Source organism: Cebus imitator, unplaced genomic scaffold (genome assembly GCF_001604975.1).
Source record: "Cebus imitator isolate Cc_AM_T3 unplaced genomic scaffold, Cebus_imitator-1.0 Scaffold4, whole genome shotgun sequence".
NCBI lineage: Eukaryota > Metazoa > Chordata > Mammalia > Primates > Cebidae > Cebus > Cebus imitator.
In genome coordinates, this window is record NW_016107319.1 from 2,026,497 (window position 1) to 2,043,794 (window position 17,298).

Here is a 17,298-nt window from a genome sequence, read left to right on the forward strand (position 1 = left end):
TTTTTTTGAGACAAAGTTTCAGTCTTGTTGTCCAGGCTGGAGTGCAATGGCCTGATCTTGGCTCCCTGCAACCTCCGCCTTCTGGGTTCAAGTGATTCTCCTGCCTCAGCCTCCAAGTATCTGGAACCACAGGCACCCGCCACCATGCCTGGCTAATTTTTCTATTTTTAGTGGAGACAGGATTTGTTATCTTGGCCAGGCTGGTCAACATAACCTCAGGTCATCCACCTGTCTCAGCCTCCCAGAGTGCTGGGATTTCAGGTGTGAGCCACCATACCTGGCCTTTTTCTTTTTAAAGGTATTTTTCTGATTTGCATAGGTGTCCTTTGAATATGACTTGTTCAGGTGAATACAGCAGGGTGACTGGTACAGAGCAATAAGTATACCCTTGGTAGAGTATATGATAGCCTTTAAGATAGCTTAAATTTTAACAGGGCTTTTATATGATCAAGGACCTTGCTTTTAGAAGTGTCTCATTTTGTACTACATGTGACATAGGTAAGTAGGGAAGACGTTATTTCTGAGCCATCATGTAACATTTGGCTCTATCAAGATAAGTTAAGTCCACAGACTCAGGCATGGAATAGAACTCAGGTCTCCTGATTCTTGGCTGAGGAGTTCTCTGGTTACCATCACTTCTCCCCCTTGATTTCAAGCCTCCGTAATTATAGAATGAAGCAAAACCCTGCTTTCTCTGAGAATTTCACATCCTCCTCTCTTCCATTCACTAACAAGTTTTTATGACTCAGTTTAGATCAGATGACCAAACTCTAATCTAAAGTTGTTGTATATGTTATAAACTCTTAAATCTTTAAGAGTTGGTATTTTTTACCTGTTTAATGGATGTGTAAATATTACCTAATTCAGAAAATGACATGGAGATTAATTCAGCAATTAGTATAAAGCCTTTAGGATAGTGCCTAGCAAATAGTAATTACTCAATAAGTGTTAGCTCTTGTCATGGTAACTGCTATAATTAAGGATACTTTCTGCCTTTGCTGTCATATACTCCTTAGGAAAGCCACTTCCGTTTTTAAACTTCAGGTTACTCAAGTTTATTCATCTGAAAAATAGAAGAGTATAGCTAATGATTGTGAACAAACCTTCCTTTGCTAACATTCTAAAGTCTTGGGATTTTTCTTTACAGCAATTCGACCAATGAGGGGATGAATGTTAAGAAATGCTGCAAGGGGTTCTGCATTGATATTCTGAAGAAGCTTTCCAGAACTGTGAAGTTTACTTACGACCTCTACCTGGTGACCAATGGGAAGCATGGCAAGAAAGTTAACAATGTGTGGAATGGAATGATTGGTGAAGTAAGTTATCTTTTCATCCCTGGGCTCTCATTCAGACAAAGGGCCTGCAGTCCTCAAGAATGTTGGCAGGAAAAGTAAAGGTACTGTTGCTTTTTTTTTTTCCTCTTGCATCCAGGTGGTCTATCAACGGGCAGTCATGGCGGTTGGCTCGCTCACCATCAACGAGGAACGTTCTGAAGTGGTGGATTTCTCTGTGCCCTTTGTGGAAACGGGAATCAGTGTCATGGTTTCAAGAAGTAATGGCACCGTCTCACCTTCTGCTTTTCTAGGTGTGTGAATTTCATAGTGACTGTTGCTTTTCTATAAGGAATTGTAGGAATTCTTGTTTGCTCAGACGATGGGACCAGACAGAAACCTGTTCAGTTCTGTTTGGCCATAGGAGCATATATCAGAGGATGCTGCATTTGAATTATCCTATGAGAGGGTTAGGCTTTGTGTCCCCATCCAAATCTTATCTTGAATTGAAATCCCCAGGTATTGAGGGAGAGACCTGGTGAGTGGTGATGAGATCATGGGGATGGTTTCTTCCATGCTGTTCTTGTGATAGGGAGTGAGTTTTCACAACATCTGATGGTTTAATAAGGGGCACTTCCCCATTTGCTTCACGTCTCTCACTTGCTGCCATGTAAGATTTGACTGCTTCCCCTTCTGCCATGATTGTAAGTTTCCTGAGGACTCCCGAGCCATGTGGAACTGTGAGTCAATTAAACCTCTAACCTTTATAAATTACCCAGTCTCAACAGTTTTCTTTTTTTGAAATGGAGTCTGTTAGCTCTGTTGCCCAGGCTTGAGTGCAATAGTGCAGTCTCAGCTCACTGCAGCCTCTGCTTCCTGGGTTCAAGTGATTCTCCTACCTCAGCCTCCCCAGTAGCTGGGATTACAGGTGCCTACCACCATCCCTGGCTAATTTTTGTGTAGAGACGGGATGTCACCATGTTGGCCAAACTGCTATCAAACTCCTGACCTCAAGTGATCCTCAGGCGGTTCGTTATAGCAGTGTGACAGTGGCCTAATGCATCCTAATTGACTCCCCTGCACCCCCATTTCATATCTTTCATTTGCCTTAAACTTGGAAAAAGCTACTGAAAAAAATATGATCACATATTCAGATACCGGTCTTGACTCTGTAAAATGTAAATTAATAGATATATTGCTTGCAGTCTTGAAAACATTTTAAAAATAAACCTGTCTGTCCACAGTTAATTTAAACCAGTTCATAAACCTTTATTCAGCATCTACATATCCCTCCTCCATCACACAAAGAACGGTAGTCATTTGTTTGCTAGATATAAGACTGAAACTAATGATGACTGCCCAATGATTTATGCCAGTATTCTGCTAAACAAAATAAAAGTAGTCTGAAAAGTATATGCTGATTTAAAAGTAATGGAATCATATTTTAAATATGACTACCTATTAAGCCAAATAGTTTGTAAAGAAGGAAATTCTTTTGATTTTTTAACCATTTCATAAATTTCTGTTTTTACATAAAAGTGTTTTTTTTTAATCAAGGAGCTATATTTTCTATTCTGTGCTCTTCTCTAGCAATTTGACTATATTGGGTAGCCTGGCTAGAGTAGTTGAAACTTCACAGAACATAGTGAAACATTATTTTTTTCTTTAAAGGAAAGTGTTGTATTAACTGTTTGGTTATCATAAATGACTTTTGACAGTAACTATCTTCTTGAATATCATGAAATTCAGATAAATAATTTCCCCTTGGCACTCCCATATAAGTGGGTTTGCCCCGAATTAGGGAAGGTTAAGACAAGCCTGAATCTCTGTAGGAAAACTGTAGGAGTGGGGCAAAATATTACATATTTAATTTTTTAAAAAATTTCAGGCCGGGCGCGGTGGCTCATGCCTATAATCCCAGCACTTTGGGAGGCCGAGGCGGGTGGATCACGAGGTCAAGAGATCGAGACCATCCTGGTCAAAATGGTGAAACTCCGTCTCTACTGAAAATCCAAAAAAATTAGCTGGGCATGGTGGCGCGTGCCTGTAATCCCAGCTACTCAGGAGGCTGAGGCAGGAGAATTGCCTGAACCCAGGAGGCGGAGGTTGCGGTGAGCCAAGATTGTGCCATTGCACTCCAGCCTGGGTAACAAGAGCGAAACTCCACCTCAAAAAAAAAAAAAATTTCAATAGCTCAGGGGCACAAGTGGTTTTTGGTTCCATGGATGAATTATATAGTGGTGAAGTCTGGGCCTTCAGTGTACCTGTCACCTAGACAGTGTACATTGTAGGTAATTTTTCATCATTTATCTCCCTTCCTTTCTCTCCCTTTCTAAGTCTCCAGTTTCCATTATACCACTTGTGTGCTTTTTCATACCCATAGCGTAGCTCTCACTTGTAAAGTGAGGACATGGAGTATTAGATTTTTCATTCCTGAAAAATCCATCCACTAGTTCACATCTTTCATTTATTTTAAACTTAGAAAGAGCTACTGAAAAAAATATGATTACATATTCAGATACTGGTCTTGACTCTGTAGAATGTAAATTAAGAGCTCTATTGCTTAGAGTCTTGAAAACATATTTAAAAGAACTTGTCAGTCCACAGTTAATTCAAATCAGCCCATAAACATGTATTCAGCATCTACATACCCATCATCCATCCCACAAAGAATGACAGTCATTTGTTTGCTAGATGACTAGCAAATATTTAGGATGATGGCCTCCAGTTTCATCCAAGTTGCGTAAAAAACATTGTGTCATTCTTTTTTATGGCTGAGTAGTATTCCATGGTATATATATACCACATTTTCTTTATGCAATCATCAGTTGATAGGCACATAGGTTGATTCCATATCTTTGCAATTGTGAGTTGTGCTGTGATAAACATATGTGTGCAGGTGTCTTTTTGACATAGTGATTTCTTTTCCTTTGGATAGATACCCAGTAATGAAATTGCTGGATCTACTTTTAGTTCTTTGAGAAATCTCCACACTGGGAAAACCGTTATATTAAGGTCAACTACTTTCTTATATTTTTCCAGAGACAAAAATCTGTTATCTACTAAAGCAAATTGTAAATTGGAACCAATTTGTGGACACCAACTCCAAACTCATTGTCTTATTCTTCTGCTGTCTTCATTTATATGTAATGTTATCATCCAATGAAACTTTTATGCTTCATTCTCTTCAGTGAAATATTGACCAACAGGATTTTGGATACTGCCTTGCATTCAGAGCCCTATGGATTTACTGTCTTCATTTTTGATAATCCATTTAAGCTATTAAAATCCTTGGCACTCTCTGGATTTGATTTTGCACTTGTTGCTTCCATTTTTGTAACCTTTGTTGGAGTAATGTGGACACTGACTAATACACACGTCATTATGTTCTTTTTGTCCCTCTGACATGGATTCAGATACTCATATCTGATAAGAGAGCCTCTCTATGCAACCAGCTGATATTGACAACACATGCAGAATCTTAATAATTCTTAGATGGACATTCACTCTTTAGTCATTCCTAGTAATGTTTCCCCTCATTACCTTTCAGACTCTTTGGCAGGAATCCTTTGCCCTGGAGGTTAGAAAGGGTTGGGGGAAGTGAGTTCATGGAACAAAATGGAAAGAAATTGTTTCTTTTCAAAATAAGAAAACAATTGGGTCACTTTAGTGAGCTAGAGAGAACTCTTTTTCCAATTCCATCAGAAAGAAAAAAATATCAATTGGCTTGTCTTATGAAAATGGTTCCCTGATATTGAATCTGGCGTCAACCCAGTTTCTCTAGATTTTTATCTTACTTGCATTTGTAAAACATTTCCATAAAAAAGTTGAGTATGTTGCTAAATTTAGCACAACCTCCTTTCCTCCATACTTTTCCTGCTGCATTATTAAAAGTAAAATAAAGTAAAATAAATTGTAACCAGAGGAAACTATTTTCAAAGCTGTTTTTACACAGTAGGCTTAATATTTTTCCTAGTCACTAAGTTACATCCCTATTTGATTGTGCACCCCCTTATTTATGGTCATTTTCTGCAGATTTTGAAAGTCATAATGAACCATGCTAAGCCACATTTTTCCATTCACTGGCTCAGTCATCTGAAAGAGCCAAAACATTCAAAATCTGATTGTGTTGCTCTTCATTATTTCCTCTTCTCTCTCCTCCGCAAACTCCATTAACTCACATCAGAAGCACTTGCAGGTAATGCCTTTAAACTTTTGTGTAAAAATGTAACCAGTGGCTCTTCAAGGACAGAGATGGCATCTCCTGCAATATTTCCATCTAGTTAATTCTGAAGACTTTCCAAAAATGTTGGATTCTTTGATCCAAAGAAATGCTGACCTGGTATCTCCTCGATTGCAGTTCCTTCATGGATGAAAGTTGCATCTGTTTTAAGCCATTAGAGGATGTAATAGAGAGGTATTTAAACTATTTCTGGGTCACTCCTTAGACACTATAGACAGTGCTTTAACTCTGTTCTAATGTTATTGGTTTTTCTTGTTTGTTTGTTGTTTGTTTTAATTCTGGGAGTGTGTGTGCACACATGGCATGCACATGTGTCATGTCTGAGAATAGTAACCCTTCGGGGCACTCATAGGTACTTGTTTTACTAAAACCAGACTACGCAGCAGAGTCCTTTGATCTGTGCTGTGCTTACAAGTTAAGGAACAGATGTGGTCAATTCCAAATAGGGAGACATTTGGGATCCATTGCTTCATCAGTTTCCACTTGATTTTCTGACTGGCGTGTTAGTAAAAAGGATGCACCTGCCAAAAAAAGTTCACTGCAGGTTTACAGATTCTGACATGTGCATAGGATAATTCAGTTATGTTCCCTTCTAATATTTAAAAATAATATTTTCATAGCCTTCAGAGAAATAGAAGTTACCCAATTAATGCGCTTTTTCAAAAACCAGCATGCCCTTTTCAGTACCATGGACAGCATATTGCTCCGTATTTCTTGCTTTAATCCTGCAATCAAACAGCTATTCCATTCAATATATTGTCTGTATGTTGTGTGCCTTGCACACGAACAGACACTTTCATGTAAGTGCTCATTTACTCATCATAGTGATCCTCCTCTGATAAGACACACCATGCAGCTCGGAGAATTACTTTATTCTTGAATATGAAGTACTTTTAAATCTCCTAATCATTTATTTATCTAACTTCCTTTTTGGATACAACTCATTATTAAAGTGCTGTGATTTCAGGGACATAATATTGTTTATTACTATTTCAATTGCAATCTCATTGATTTATTGGAGCGCATCTTACGTTACTGAAGTGAGTTGTGTTACCTGTTGCTTTTTAATATGTTTGCACTATCAAACTGCATTCGAAATAATTTCTTCCAGCTTTTAAATCATCCAATATAGCTAAAGTTCAGACATATTAATTTCTTATTAAACAGTAAGCTCATTAAATTGGAATTTGTGATGACCTCTAGCTGTGCTAAGTAGTCATACTCTAATCAGAAGGTGGCCTGCAATCAACCTAGTTTTTATTATTATAAGTAACTTCATTAGGAAAGCAATTTAAAAATAATAATGTGTTTACTCTTCAAGAGGTATTCTTGGACTTATTTTAACCCTCAGAAAATATTTGCTTATGAGGAAAAGGGTTTTAAGTTCATTGGTGTCTATGGGCAGTTTCTTCCCCATGATACATTTTGGTGGAGATGTATTCATTTTTAAAATTTACTTTCTGTAGATTTTGTAGCAAATGTATACCATTAAGGAATAAAAGGACTTCTGTCAGCTAATTTTCATATCCTCAATCAAGTTGAATAGATGTCTTAAATTATTTTACATAATATTTCTTACCTTTCTAGAGTGTTCTACAGCCTAGAGCCTTATGACTTGGCCTGCCCTTCTGAGATAACCACTACTGCCTAAGTCACATGCAAATGAGCTGACTAAAACTACTTTTAGTGGAAAAACCATCTATCCATCTAATATTTTATTGCCTCTACCCTTTAAGTGATGACTTTTTATTGAATTATTATGTGAAGGTAATATCCTCAATAGACTTTCAATTGAATTTAAGGCTGCTACCAACATCAACAAGATTAATAAAGCTGTAGCAGTCTCATCTGTCTCAAGCAAAAGGTGAAATGGAGAGTGTGATAGTTATAACTTTCTAATATTTCTGTCACCCATGATTTTATAATTCTTTTCCAACAGGTTATAATTCTCCCTTTATTTTTAGAATTCCCTGCATATCATCTTTCTAGCATGAAAAAATAAAAACTGTAATGATTTGCAGGAGCCTATGGTTAACTATTTGGGTATAATCTTCCTTTTTAGCTTTAGCCTGCTGGATAGCTCTGTAATTACGAAGGAACCTGTGGCATGTTTATTTGCATTCTAACTTTCTCCCTTTTCTTATCACTCTTTTTGTTCTGATTATCCTTGACCTAATTTGTAAAATGTCTTCTGCTCTTCTCTATATTTATGATATTATCTGTAGTCTTATAAAATATCTCTAATATTTTGTAGAATAAAGAATAATTTAAATTGAAGAATAAGAAATGGCTGGCTGGCCGGGTGTGGTGGCTCACGCCTATAATCCTAGCACTTTGAGAGGCTGAGGTTGGTGGATCACCTGAGGTCAGGAGTTCAAGACCAGCCTGGGCAACATGGTGAAACTCCACCTCAACTAAAAATACAAAAATTAGCCAGGCATGGTGGCACATGCCTGTAGTCCCAGCTACTCAAAAGGCTGAGGCAAGAGAATTGCTTGAACCCAGGAGAGAGAGGTTGCAGCGAGCAGAGATCCTGTCACTGCACTCCAGCCGGGTGCCGGGTGACACAGTGAGTGAAACCCTGCAAAAAAAAAAAAAAAAAAAAAAGAAGCGAAAATGACTAGCTTCTTTTGAAGGATCAGATTCAAATTAGAGAAAATATTTTTGGTGAGCTTGCAAATGGATGTCTGGGCTTCCTGCTGGAAGTAAGGAAAAGATACCTGATCACGTTTCCATTCCTCCATCTATTTATTTGCAGAACCATTCAGCGCCTCTGTCTGGGTGATGATGTTTGTGATGCTGCTCATTGTTTCTGCCATAGCTGTTTTTGTCTTTGAATACTTCAGCCCTGTTGGATACAACAGAAATTTAGCCAAAGGGAAAGGTAAGGACTCCTTTATAAGCATGATTCAATATTGATGCTATTTCATTTGCCTTTAATGAAATTTTCAGTTTTAGAATACTCTAGGCCAGGCATGGTGGCTCATGCCTATAATCCCAGCACTTTGGGAGGCTAAGGTGGGTGGATCACTTGAGGTCAGGAGTTCGGGGCCAGCCTGACCAATATGGTGAAACCCCATCTCTACTAAAAATACAAAAATTAACTGGATGTGGTGGTGCACACCTGTAATCCCAGCTACTCAGGAGGCTGAGGCAGGAGAATTGCTTGAAACAGGGAGGCAGAGGTTACAGTAAGTCGAGATTGTGCCACTGCACTCTAGCCTGAGCAACAGAGCAAGAATCCATTAAAAAAAAATACGTTACTCTATACTGCCTTGATGTACCATTGTATGAATGGTGTTGGGTCATTGATATTACTTGTAATGCTAGACAAGTATGGTTTCTTTACTTCAACTGAAGGATAAAATGAAATGAAATAATTTAATCTTGTTATAACCTGAAGTCAATAGTTGTTAGGTGAAAGCCATTGGTGTTCAATTTCTTGGGAAAGCAGATTTGAAGGAGCTTTTCTGGCAATTAATTTTAGAAAATGCATGTCAAAAGAAATGCTAAAATTGTAATGGGTTTCAACTTCAGTCTATGCAAAGAAAATGATATTATAAAATCTAGTTTAAGAACATTTCTCAAACTACTGAATCAATTTACATTAGTTTGACGATAAATATAACTATAAAGTAATATCTTTCCTCATAGAGTTATATTTTCCTCTTGGTGGTGCCAAGAGGAAATCAAGTGCACTAAGATCAAGTGCATTGTTCTTAGTACATTGAAGGGACAATAAAGGGACAATCAGTAGATAAGAAATTGAATTGGGAGGCATTTGTTGGCTATAACTCATTAAAAGGATCCCACTCTAGCCAGGGTTTATGTCATACACATGAACACATTACACCATTTTGAGTGGGCTTTCCTCAGTGGGCACTACCTTCTAAGTGGGCGTTATCAGAAAAGTGTCAGGGCCAAATCTCTTTCCCCAAAAAATGACTTCATATGGTAGAGGATAGAACTTAAAGTCTCATATCCCCCAGAAAGCAGAGCACTTTAATGTGATTGATACATATTCTTTTCACTTGGATGTTTTAATATTGCCAACAGTCAACAGGTCATGGGAATCTATTAGGAACCTAGTTTTACTGAAATCTTTCAACTTCTTCCTCACCATTGAAGAGTGGTGATCACCACATAAACCATCCTCAATCAACCAAATATTAATAATTCCATAAATAATCTTGTGTTTAATGGGAGATTGCAAACCTTCATTTAAAGGGTAATTAAACCACTAAGAACATTTCCATCAGAGTGGAATCTGAGATAGTTTCTGTGAGTGACCATACTGTGGTAGAGTAGATCTTTACATTTGGGTAATCAGGGCTTGTGCTGTTGTGAATTTACACATTTATCTGATGAATATTTATTGAGTGGGTACTATGTGCCAGGAGGCACTATACTGCTGCCAGAGGGTAAATCAGAGAGAGATTTTATATCAAGGAGCTTAGAATTTAGTTGCGAAAATAACGTAGACACACAAATTAATAATCACAGATTGTAATAAATATCAAGAAGAAGAAGAAAAAAACATTGTGACATGATAGTGATGGGGTAAGGACTCTACATTAGACAGGATGGTCCAATGGGAAAGGATGCTCACTGAGCTGAACATGTAACCTGAAGAGTGACATAAGAGTGTGTCTGTGAAAAACAGATACAATCATTTCATTCAAGAGGAACAGCAAACAGAAAAGGCTGAAATTAATCTTGAGATGTTCAAGAAATAGAAAAAGGCTGAGGGGCCATAGTGGCTCATGCCCGTAATCCCAAGTCTTTTTGACGCCAAGGCAGGAGGAGTGCCTGAGTTCAGGAGTTTGAGACTAGACTGGGTAACATAGTGAGACCTCATCTCTGCATAAATATATAAAAATAAAATAAAATAAAAAATAATAATTAGCCAGGTGTGGTGATGCATGCCTGTAGTCCCAGCTGCTTAGAAGGCTGAGGTAGGAGAATTACTTGAGCCCAGGAGGTTGAGGTTGCAGTGGGCTATGATCACTGCCCTCTAGCCTAGTCAACAGAGCAAAACCCTGTCTATATTAAAAAGTAAATTAAAAAGACATGAGTGAATGAGGTAGACAATAGTATAAGATGAAATCAGATAGACAGGCAATTGACCATGGTAAGCATGTCAGACTTTCTTCAAAACACGGTGGAGGGAGGCCGGGCGTGGTGGCTCATGCCTGTAATCCCAGCACTTTGGGAGACTGAGGCGGGCGGATAACTTGAAGTCAAGAGTTCCAGACCAGCCTGGCCAACATGGTAAAACTCCACCTCTACTAAAAATACAAAAATTAGCTGGGTGTGGTGGCATGTGCATGTAGTCTCAACTACTCAGGAGGCTGAGGCAGGAGAATCCCTTGAACCCCCGGAGGCAGAGGATGCAGTAAGCCAAGATTGTGCCACTGCACTGCAGCCTGAGTGACAGAGTAAGATTCCGTCTCAAAAACAAACAAACAAGACAAAAACAAAAAAACAATGGCAGGGAGAGGGGTGACATACATGTACAAGCGAAAAGGTCACTGGGGCTACTTTATCTGGATAGCGGGTGGGGAGAACAGTTGAAAACGGAAGTGGAGGGGCAGTTAAAAAAAGTGTCAGTTTTTCAAGGGAAAGGATTGCAGTGACTTGGAACTGGACAAGAACAATGAAAATACAGATAAGCGAGTAAATGTGATATACATCTTGGAAGGTAAAAATGACCCACAGGCCGTCCTGTGCAATACATCCTCCTTCGACTGAAGCATGCCGGAAAGACTATTGTAAAGGATGCCATCAGGTGTGCAAACTCCCCAGCCCCTTCATTCTCTTCAGGCTCTCTGTTGCCAGCTCATCTGCATATGGCAACTTTCAGGAAATAATAGCTACTTGTTTCTTTGTGCAAAATGGTTTTCTGTTACATTTCACTGCACTTTATGGGAAAAGTTATATGGCCCAGTTATATGAATCAGGAATTCCTAGAAGTCTTGGACCGATCCTTTGCAACTGCTTACATCTGATTCCCAAATAGCTGTTACTTATGATCAATGTGAATCCCTTAAAAAATTAAGTAGTTCATAAAGTTGACTGGATTAACTCTAAATTTTTCCCAAGAATTTCCCGCCTTTTAAGAATAAGCCCAGAAGAACATAAAATGAGGCAAATAGAAACAGGAGAGACTGAGATTGAGAATAAGAGAATTAACTGCCTTCTCTTTAATGGGTTGCATTGTGGATATTATAAGCATTGCTATAGCCTGCATTTGGCCTCCAGTGTACAGAGAGCTTGCTTTTCTGAGGCTTCCTGCCCAGCACTTCATAACTTCCATTAATGTGAATTCACTTCTGCCACTTTATTTATTGCCCACTCTGCTTGCATTGCCAGGTGACATCTGAGTAGATCATTTTTTCATGTCTTCATTTACTTAAGCGATATAAAAATTAACCTCCTGTTAAAGAAATACCTTCTTCCCCATGAAATGAGGACATAAATTGATTTTTTTCCTGTGCAAAACAAAGACTTGAAAACCCTAACGTGTGTGTTTTACAGCCTGCATATGCCCCATCTCCATAAATTCTGACATATTATTCTGTCTCTTTAGTTAAGTCTGTTGCAAGGAGCATTTAAAAATCTTAAAAGGGCTGCATAGCTATTGCAAGGATATATTGAAAAAAAGTGGTGTGACATGACATCAGTGTTAAATTTCCATGACCCTGCAATGAAATGTCTTCCACCTGTGAAGCGCTGGAAGAATTAAGATCTATTGTTCCATTCCTTAATGTCTCCATTTGGAGAGGGTTTTAGTTTGGTTTAATTCTTATGTTGTGCACACTTTACATCTGAGTTTGAACAGGAGCAATTGCAGGGACAATTGCATTAGAATACCAAACATCAGTCCCGCTGAATTGCATGGTTCTTATACGATAGCACATCCGATGAATTTGGAAGCAGTCCCCATGCACACATTTTTGTCAGGTTCTCTTTATGTTTATTAAGAAGATTGGTTCCCTCAAATGAGAATCAAATCCAAATTTAAAACAGGTCATAACACTGCTTCTTATTCAAACCCCCATTTTGCATAACCATTTTCATTTTCTTTCTTTCTTTTTTTAAAGGAATGTGGCAAAAATCCAGTTAGATAGAAATGTGAGAAGAATACTAACTTTTAAAGAAAAAATAAGTTATTGTGGCTGTGGTTTTAGGAGGGTCCCAGGATGCAACTATGATATAATTTCATATTCTGGCAACCCTCAGTGTTACTGGTGGCTGCTGCATGGTTCTTGTACACACACAAATATGTATTTTTTGAGAAAATATTGAGAATGTTCTTTTTGTCATCTGCAGCACCCCAAGGGCCTTCTTTTACAATTGGAAAAGCTATATGGCTTCTTTGGGGCCTCGTGTTCAATAACTCCGTGCCTGTTCAGAATCCTAAAGGGACCACCAGCAAGATCATGGTATCTGTATGGGCCTTCTTCGCTGTCATATTCCTGGCCAGCTACACAGCCAATCTGGCCGCTTTCATGATCCAAGAGGAATTTGTGGACCAAGTGACTGGCCTCAGTGACAAAAAGGTAAGGTCACCTTGCTTTCCTCTCTGTCTGAGGACTGGTCTTAACTGCTGTCCTTTCAGGAGGAAGAGATTCAGGTGCTTCTCACTGAGATCCATCAACTCTAATGCACAAAAGCCAGAAGGGTTTTTATCTCAAACTGGCATCTTTTTCAAAGTTTTTGAAATAGAACCTTGAGCTTAGCTCTCCTAGGCCTAAAAGATTCCAGTTCTAGTTTGGAAGCATGGTTTTCCCAAGCGGTCATATTTTCTTTTTACATGATCTTTCTGATGATGCTTGTGAATGGCCTGTGACTCAAGTGCTTAGGTTGAAAATCATCCTTTTGAAAGTGTAATGTTGAGGAAGGCCTATTTGCCTAGATGAGAAAAGGGTGAAGGAGCACTTTAGGCTGTGGGTACCTTATCTGTGACATTAAAAAAGTCATCTCTAAGCCCTATCCAGAGACAAAATTATCTGACAGCTCCTCTTTTCTATACAGCCAAATCAGTCTCAGCATCAGCACTCCTGACTCACCTGAAATGTCTTCAAGGCACACAAAAGGAGAAGAGAGTTGTTGTTGTTGTTGTTGTTGTTTTAATTTCCCACTGCTTCCTTCTACTCAGATATATCACTAATCTTCCCTCATGGAGCTGTACTTCCCACATCACTAAGACAGGAGTAAAAACACCTGCTCTCTCATTCTCCACTGAAATGAAATGTAACAAGGGTTGCGGGGTTTGAGTAGCTATTCAGAGATGCACATTGAGGAAGAAAAGGGGTAAACTGGATGCATCCTCCTATTGAAATTTTAATTCAGGAAACACATCCTGACTTGCTAAGCTCAGCAAGTATTGAGATTGCAGCACTGCAAAGATTTTCTGTTCCGTGTGTGGGGGGATAATTTGTCTCTCATTATAAAACCTCACTATCATATCTTGTTGACACGAGTCTACATATATCCTTTTGGCATTCATCAACAAACTGCTGAATGGAAAATCAATCCATGGAAAGCTTTTACAGCTTATCCATGATACATACTGTGATTGAAAGAATCTTGTCAAGAGAGTTGATGAGGGGTCATTTCCACAAAGGCTTTGGAGTGGCTCACCTCTCCCTGATGGCTTCCAATTGAGGCTTCAGTGAGGGTCACCCTACTTACCATGGCACACAAAACTCTATGTTATCTCACCTACTCCCACATTTCCTTCCTCTTGCTCCATCCCTGTCACTAAGTTTACTTCCAACTCAGTCTCCTTGTACCTCTTATGCCCTCTGCCTAGGCTGTTCTTCCCCAGTCTTCTCATGGCTGGCTTCTCCTGGAAGACATGACTGACCTCTTCAGGAAAGTCTTTCCTGGATACTGTGATAAACTTGGCAGAATGAGTTCAGGTTCCCAAGAAACTTAAATTCTCATAGGAAAAAATAAACAATATACAAGTAAACATCAAGGAAGAAAGAAATCAGGGGCAGGAATAAATATTATAAAGAAGATAAAGCTGGGGAAAGAGAACCTCAGGGATATACTTTTGATAGAGTTATTTTACACTTAGGAAGTGCTCTGGACACCCTTGCTGGGTGAATGAATACATGCATGGTATAGTGGACACTATGCACACCCCACCTGGATCTCCTGGGATCCCTTTTGCAGCCATGTGTGCCCAGCACCACCTTTCCATGCTTTGCTGACAAAGCCTCGCTTCAGGGATCCTCAGTGGATTTTTGCCTTTGGGCACTGGAATGGTAAATGCCTGGCAATTTAAGTTCCCTCAAGCTTTGGGGTTGCCTGTAACCAAAGACTAATCAGTGTGAGAATACAAAGGCCCAGCTGCACCCCTGCTTTGAAGCAGGAAAAACTTTAAGGTATGATCACTCTCTGGAGCTCCCTGAAGACTGAGCTGAGATGGAGACTTGGCCTTAAATCAGACCCTTGGTTTTTCGCCCTTCTCCAATCTTTCCTAACTTTCTCCCACTCCCCTGCTGACTGCTCCTGGAACCCTTCACTAGTAAATCATGCTCACCACAAATTTTTCACTTGAGGTCAGCTACTGGAAGATCCCCACCTGAAGCACATGGTATCTCAGAAGCAGCAGATAACGCACTGTATTTAAAGTCAGAAAAGTCACGTTTCCTCTCTGCCTGTTTCCTCTCTGCCACTTGCCAGCTGTATGATGTTTTTAAAACCATGTCGCCTCACGGTGCCTGCTTAGTCTGCCCTGTAAATTGGGGAGTCACAATTGCAGTGAGGACGAAAGGGAACCACATATGTAAATGTACCTTGTAGCATATAAATCCCTCTGCAGATACGAAGGGCTGTTATCCAACTCCGTCGCATTACGGGATCAAAAGTGCAATTCCTAGAAGTGACTGGAAGTACAGTGGAAGCAGTAGGAAGCCATGTCCTGGAAGACAGGATTTTTCATAAAGTGGTTAGCAGCATATTTTGCTTTTTGTTGCTATTTTCAAAGGCAAGAGGGCGAAAGCCTTACCACATAGTTTTGGGTCTAAATAGCATGACCACTTGTGGGAAAACTAATTAAAAGACTAATAATTTGACTGACCTTCACTGACTTGGAAACATCCAGTAACAGATACCATAACCTCAAGAGACAGTTCCCATGCTCAAAGCATTAGAGGCAAGCTGATAGCTCTTTTAATTAAATGTTTGATATAATGAGATAAACAGCAAAATTCCTGGAGTAAATAAGCTAAATGCTCCCTGAAGATTAATAGAAGATATACCAAGAAAGTCTGCAAAATAAAAATCTATATTCAATCAATTTATTTTAATATTGAACACTGTGGTTGGTTTTGTTTTTGCTTTTTCTTTGTTTACCATGAATACCTGTATAACAACTCAGGTTTACAATACTTTTAAGCCATTAGTGCTTGCTGTGAAAGAATCATATTGGAGCCCATGGTGTGCTCAGATGAGCTGGGACTTGAATTATAAATAAGTGAATTCATGGGTAAGATGCTTCCCTAGGAATTATTAAGAGAAAATCAAAATGTTGATGGGGATGCTTTCTAAAATGTTGGGAATTACTCTGATAGAGGAAATCCTCAGGGAGGCAGATTTATGTTGTACTCTTCAGCAATATCATGTTTGGGGTCAAATGGACCTGGGTTCAAATCCTGACCTTGCCATATAATTGTCTGGCCTTCTGTATATCAATATCCCCCTAGGCTTAATTTCCTGTAAAAGAGAAGACATTATTTCCTTTCTGGCAAGGTTGATAGGAGGATTAGAAATAATCCTCACACCATGCCTGGCACACAGTAGATGATCCTGTAATGTGTTATTTCCTTCTTCCACCCTCCTCCTTTCCACTCCTCCCTCTCATTTCTCCCCCTCTCCCTCTTTTCATCTTCCTTTCTCCTCCTACACCTTCCATTATCTTCATCATTGCCCGACTCAAACCATTCTTGGCTTCTGGGGCCTGAAATGTTATTGCACTGAGTTGGTCTTTTGTGACAACCAATGGAGGGAATTCAGGGAACTTATTCCAGTGGATGAGCCCACAAATGCATTCTCAGGGAGCCATGCTGTCTCTGGGCACTGTGCTGCTGCCACTGAGTGGTCCCAGTCCAGGCAGCCAGGCCTCCTCCTAGCTGATCCTCTCTCTGCTCAAGGACACACCTGCTTGCTGCTCACATCAAGAAGCACGTGGGACTTCACCAACAGAAGACTGTACTAGAAATAGGGGCTCCAGTTGCCAGATGTCCCTTATTTACAGGCACAGAAGACAGATATTTTTAATAAATGTGTAGCTTTTGGTTCATTAAAAAAAAAAAAGGAAAAATGTCTTGGTTAATTGCTGCATTTTTCTGGAAATTTTATCTCCTAGTGTCACATCTCTACCTCCTCCATCACCAAATGCTTGCCATGTCTTAGTCACTTGGATGACCTTCAGACTTGCCTCCATATTGGATGAAAAAAAAAGTTAGAAACTAATGTTCTGTTCTCCAACCTGTAAGGAGACTAGCTGCATTATTTGGCTGAAATGATGTTTATAACAACAGGTGACCTATCCCAAGCATTAGAGGATGCCAGATGTTCTTTCAAACACTTTAAGATATGTTGCAAAAACAATCTCCAATTTACAGATAGAGAAATTGAGGCTCAGGAGCTTAAATGGCTGCCCTAGATTATGAATTTTTTTTTCTTTCTTTCTTCCTTTCATTTTCTTTCTTTTTTTATTTCCTTTCCTTTCCCTGTCTCTCTCTCTCTCTCTCTCTCTCTCTCTCT

The 17,298-nt window shown here is 39.3% G+C and overlaps 1 protein-coding gene across 3 annotated transcripts in view; it reads left to right on the forward strand.

Annotated features, from left to right (window-relative positions):
- The window catches only part of GRIN2A (glutamate ionotropic receptor NMDA type subunit 2A), a 439,039-nt gene that overhangs the window by 347,128 nt on the left and 74,613 nt on the right, over positions 1-17,298 (forward strand). For all 3 annotated transcript variants that reach the window (XM_017533609.2, XM_037740199.1, XM_017533618.2), the window contains 4 exons: positions 1,148-1,316; positions 1,432-1,585; positions 8,273-8,398; positions 12,847-13,076. In XM_017533609.2, coding sequence (XP_017389098.1) covers positions 1,148-1,316; positions 1,432-1,585; positions 8,273-8,398; positions 12,847-13,076 — 679 coding nt within the window. The remainder of the gene's footprint in view (positions 1-1,147; positions 1,317-1,431; positions 1,586-8,272; positions 8,399-12,846; positions 13,077-17,298) is intronic.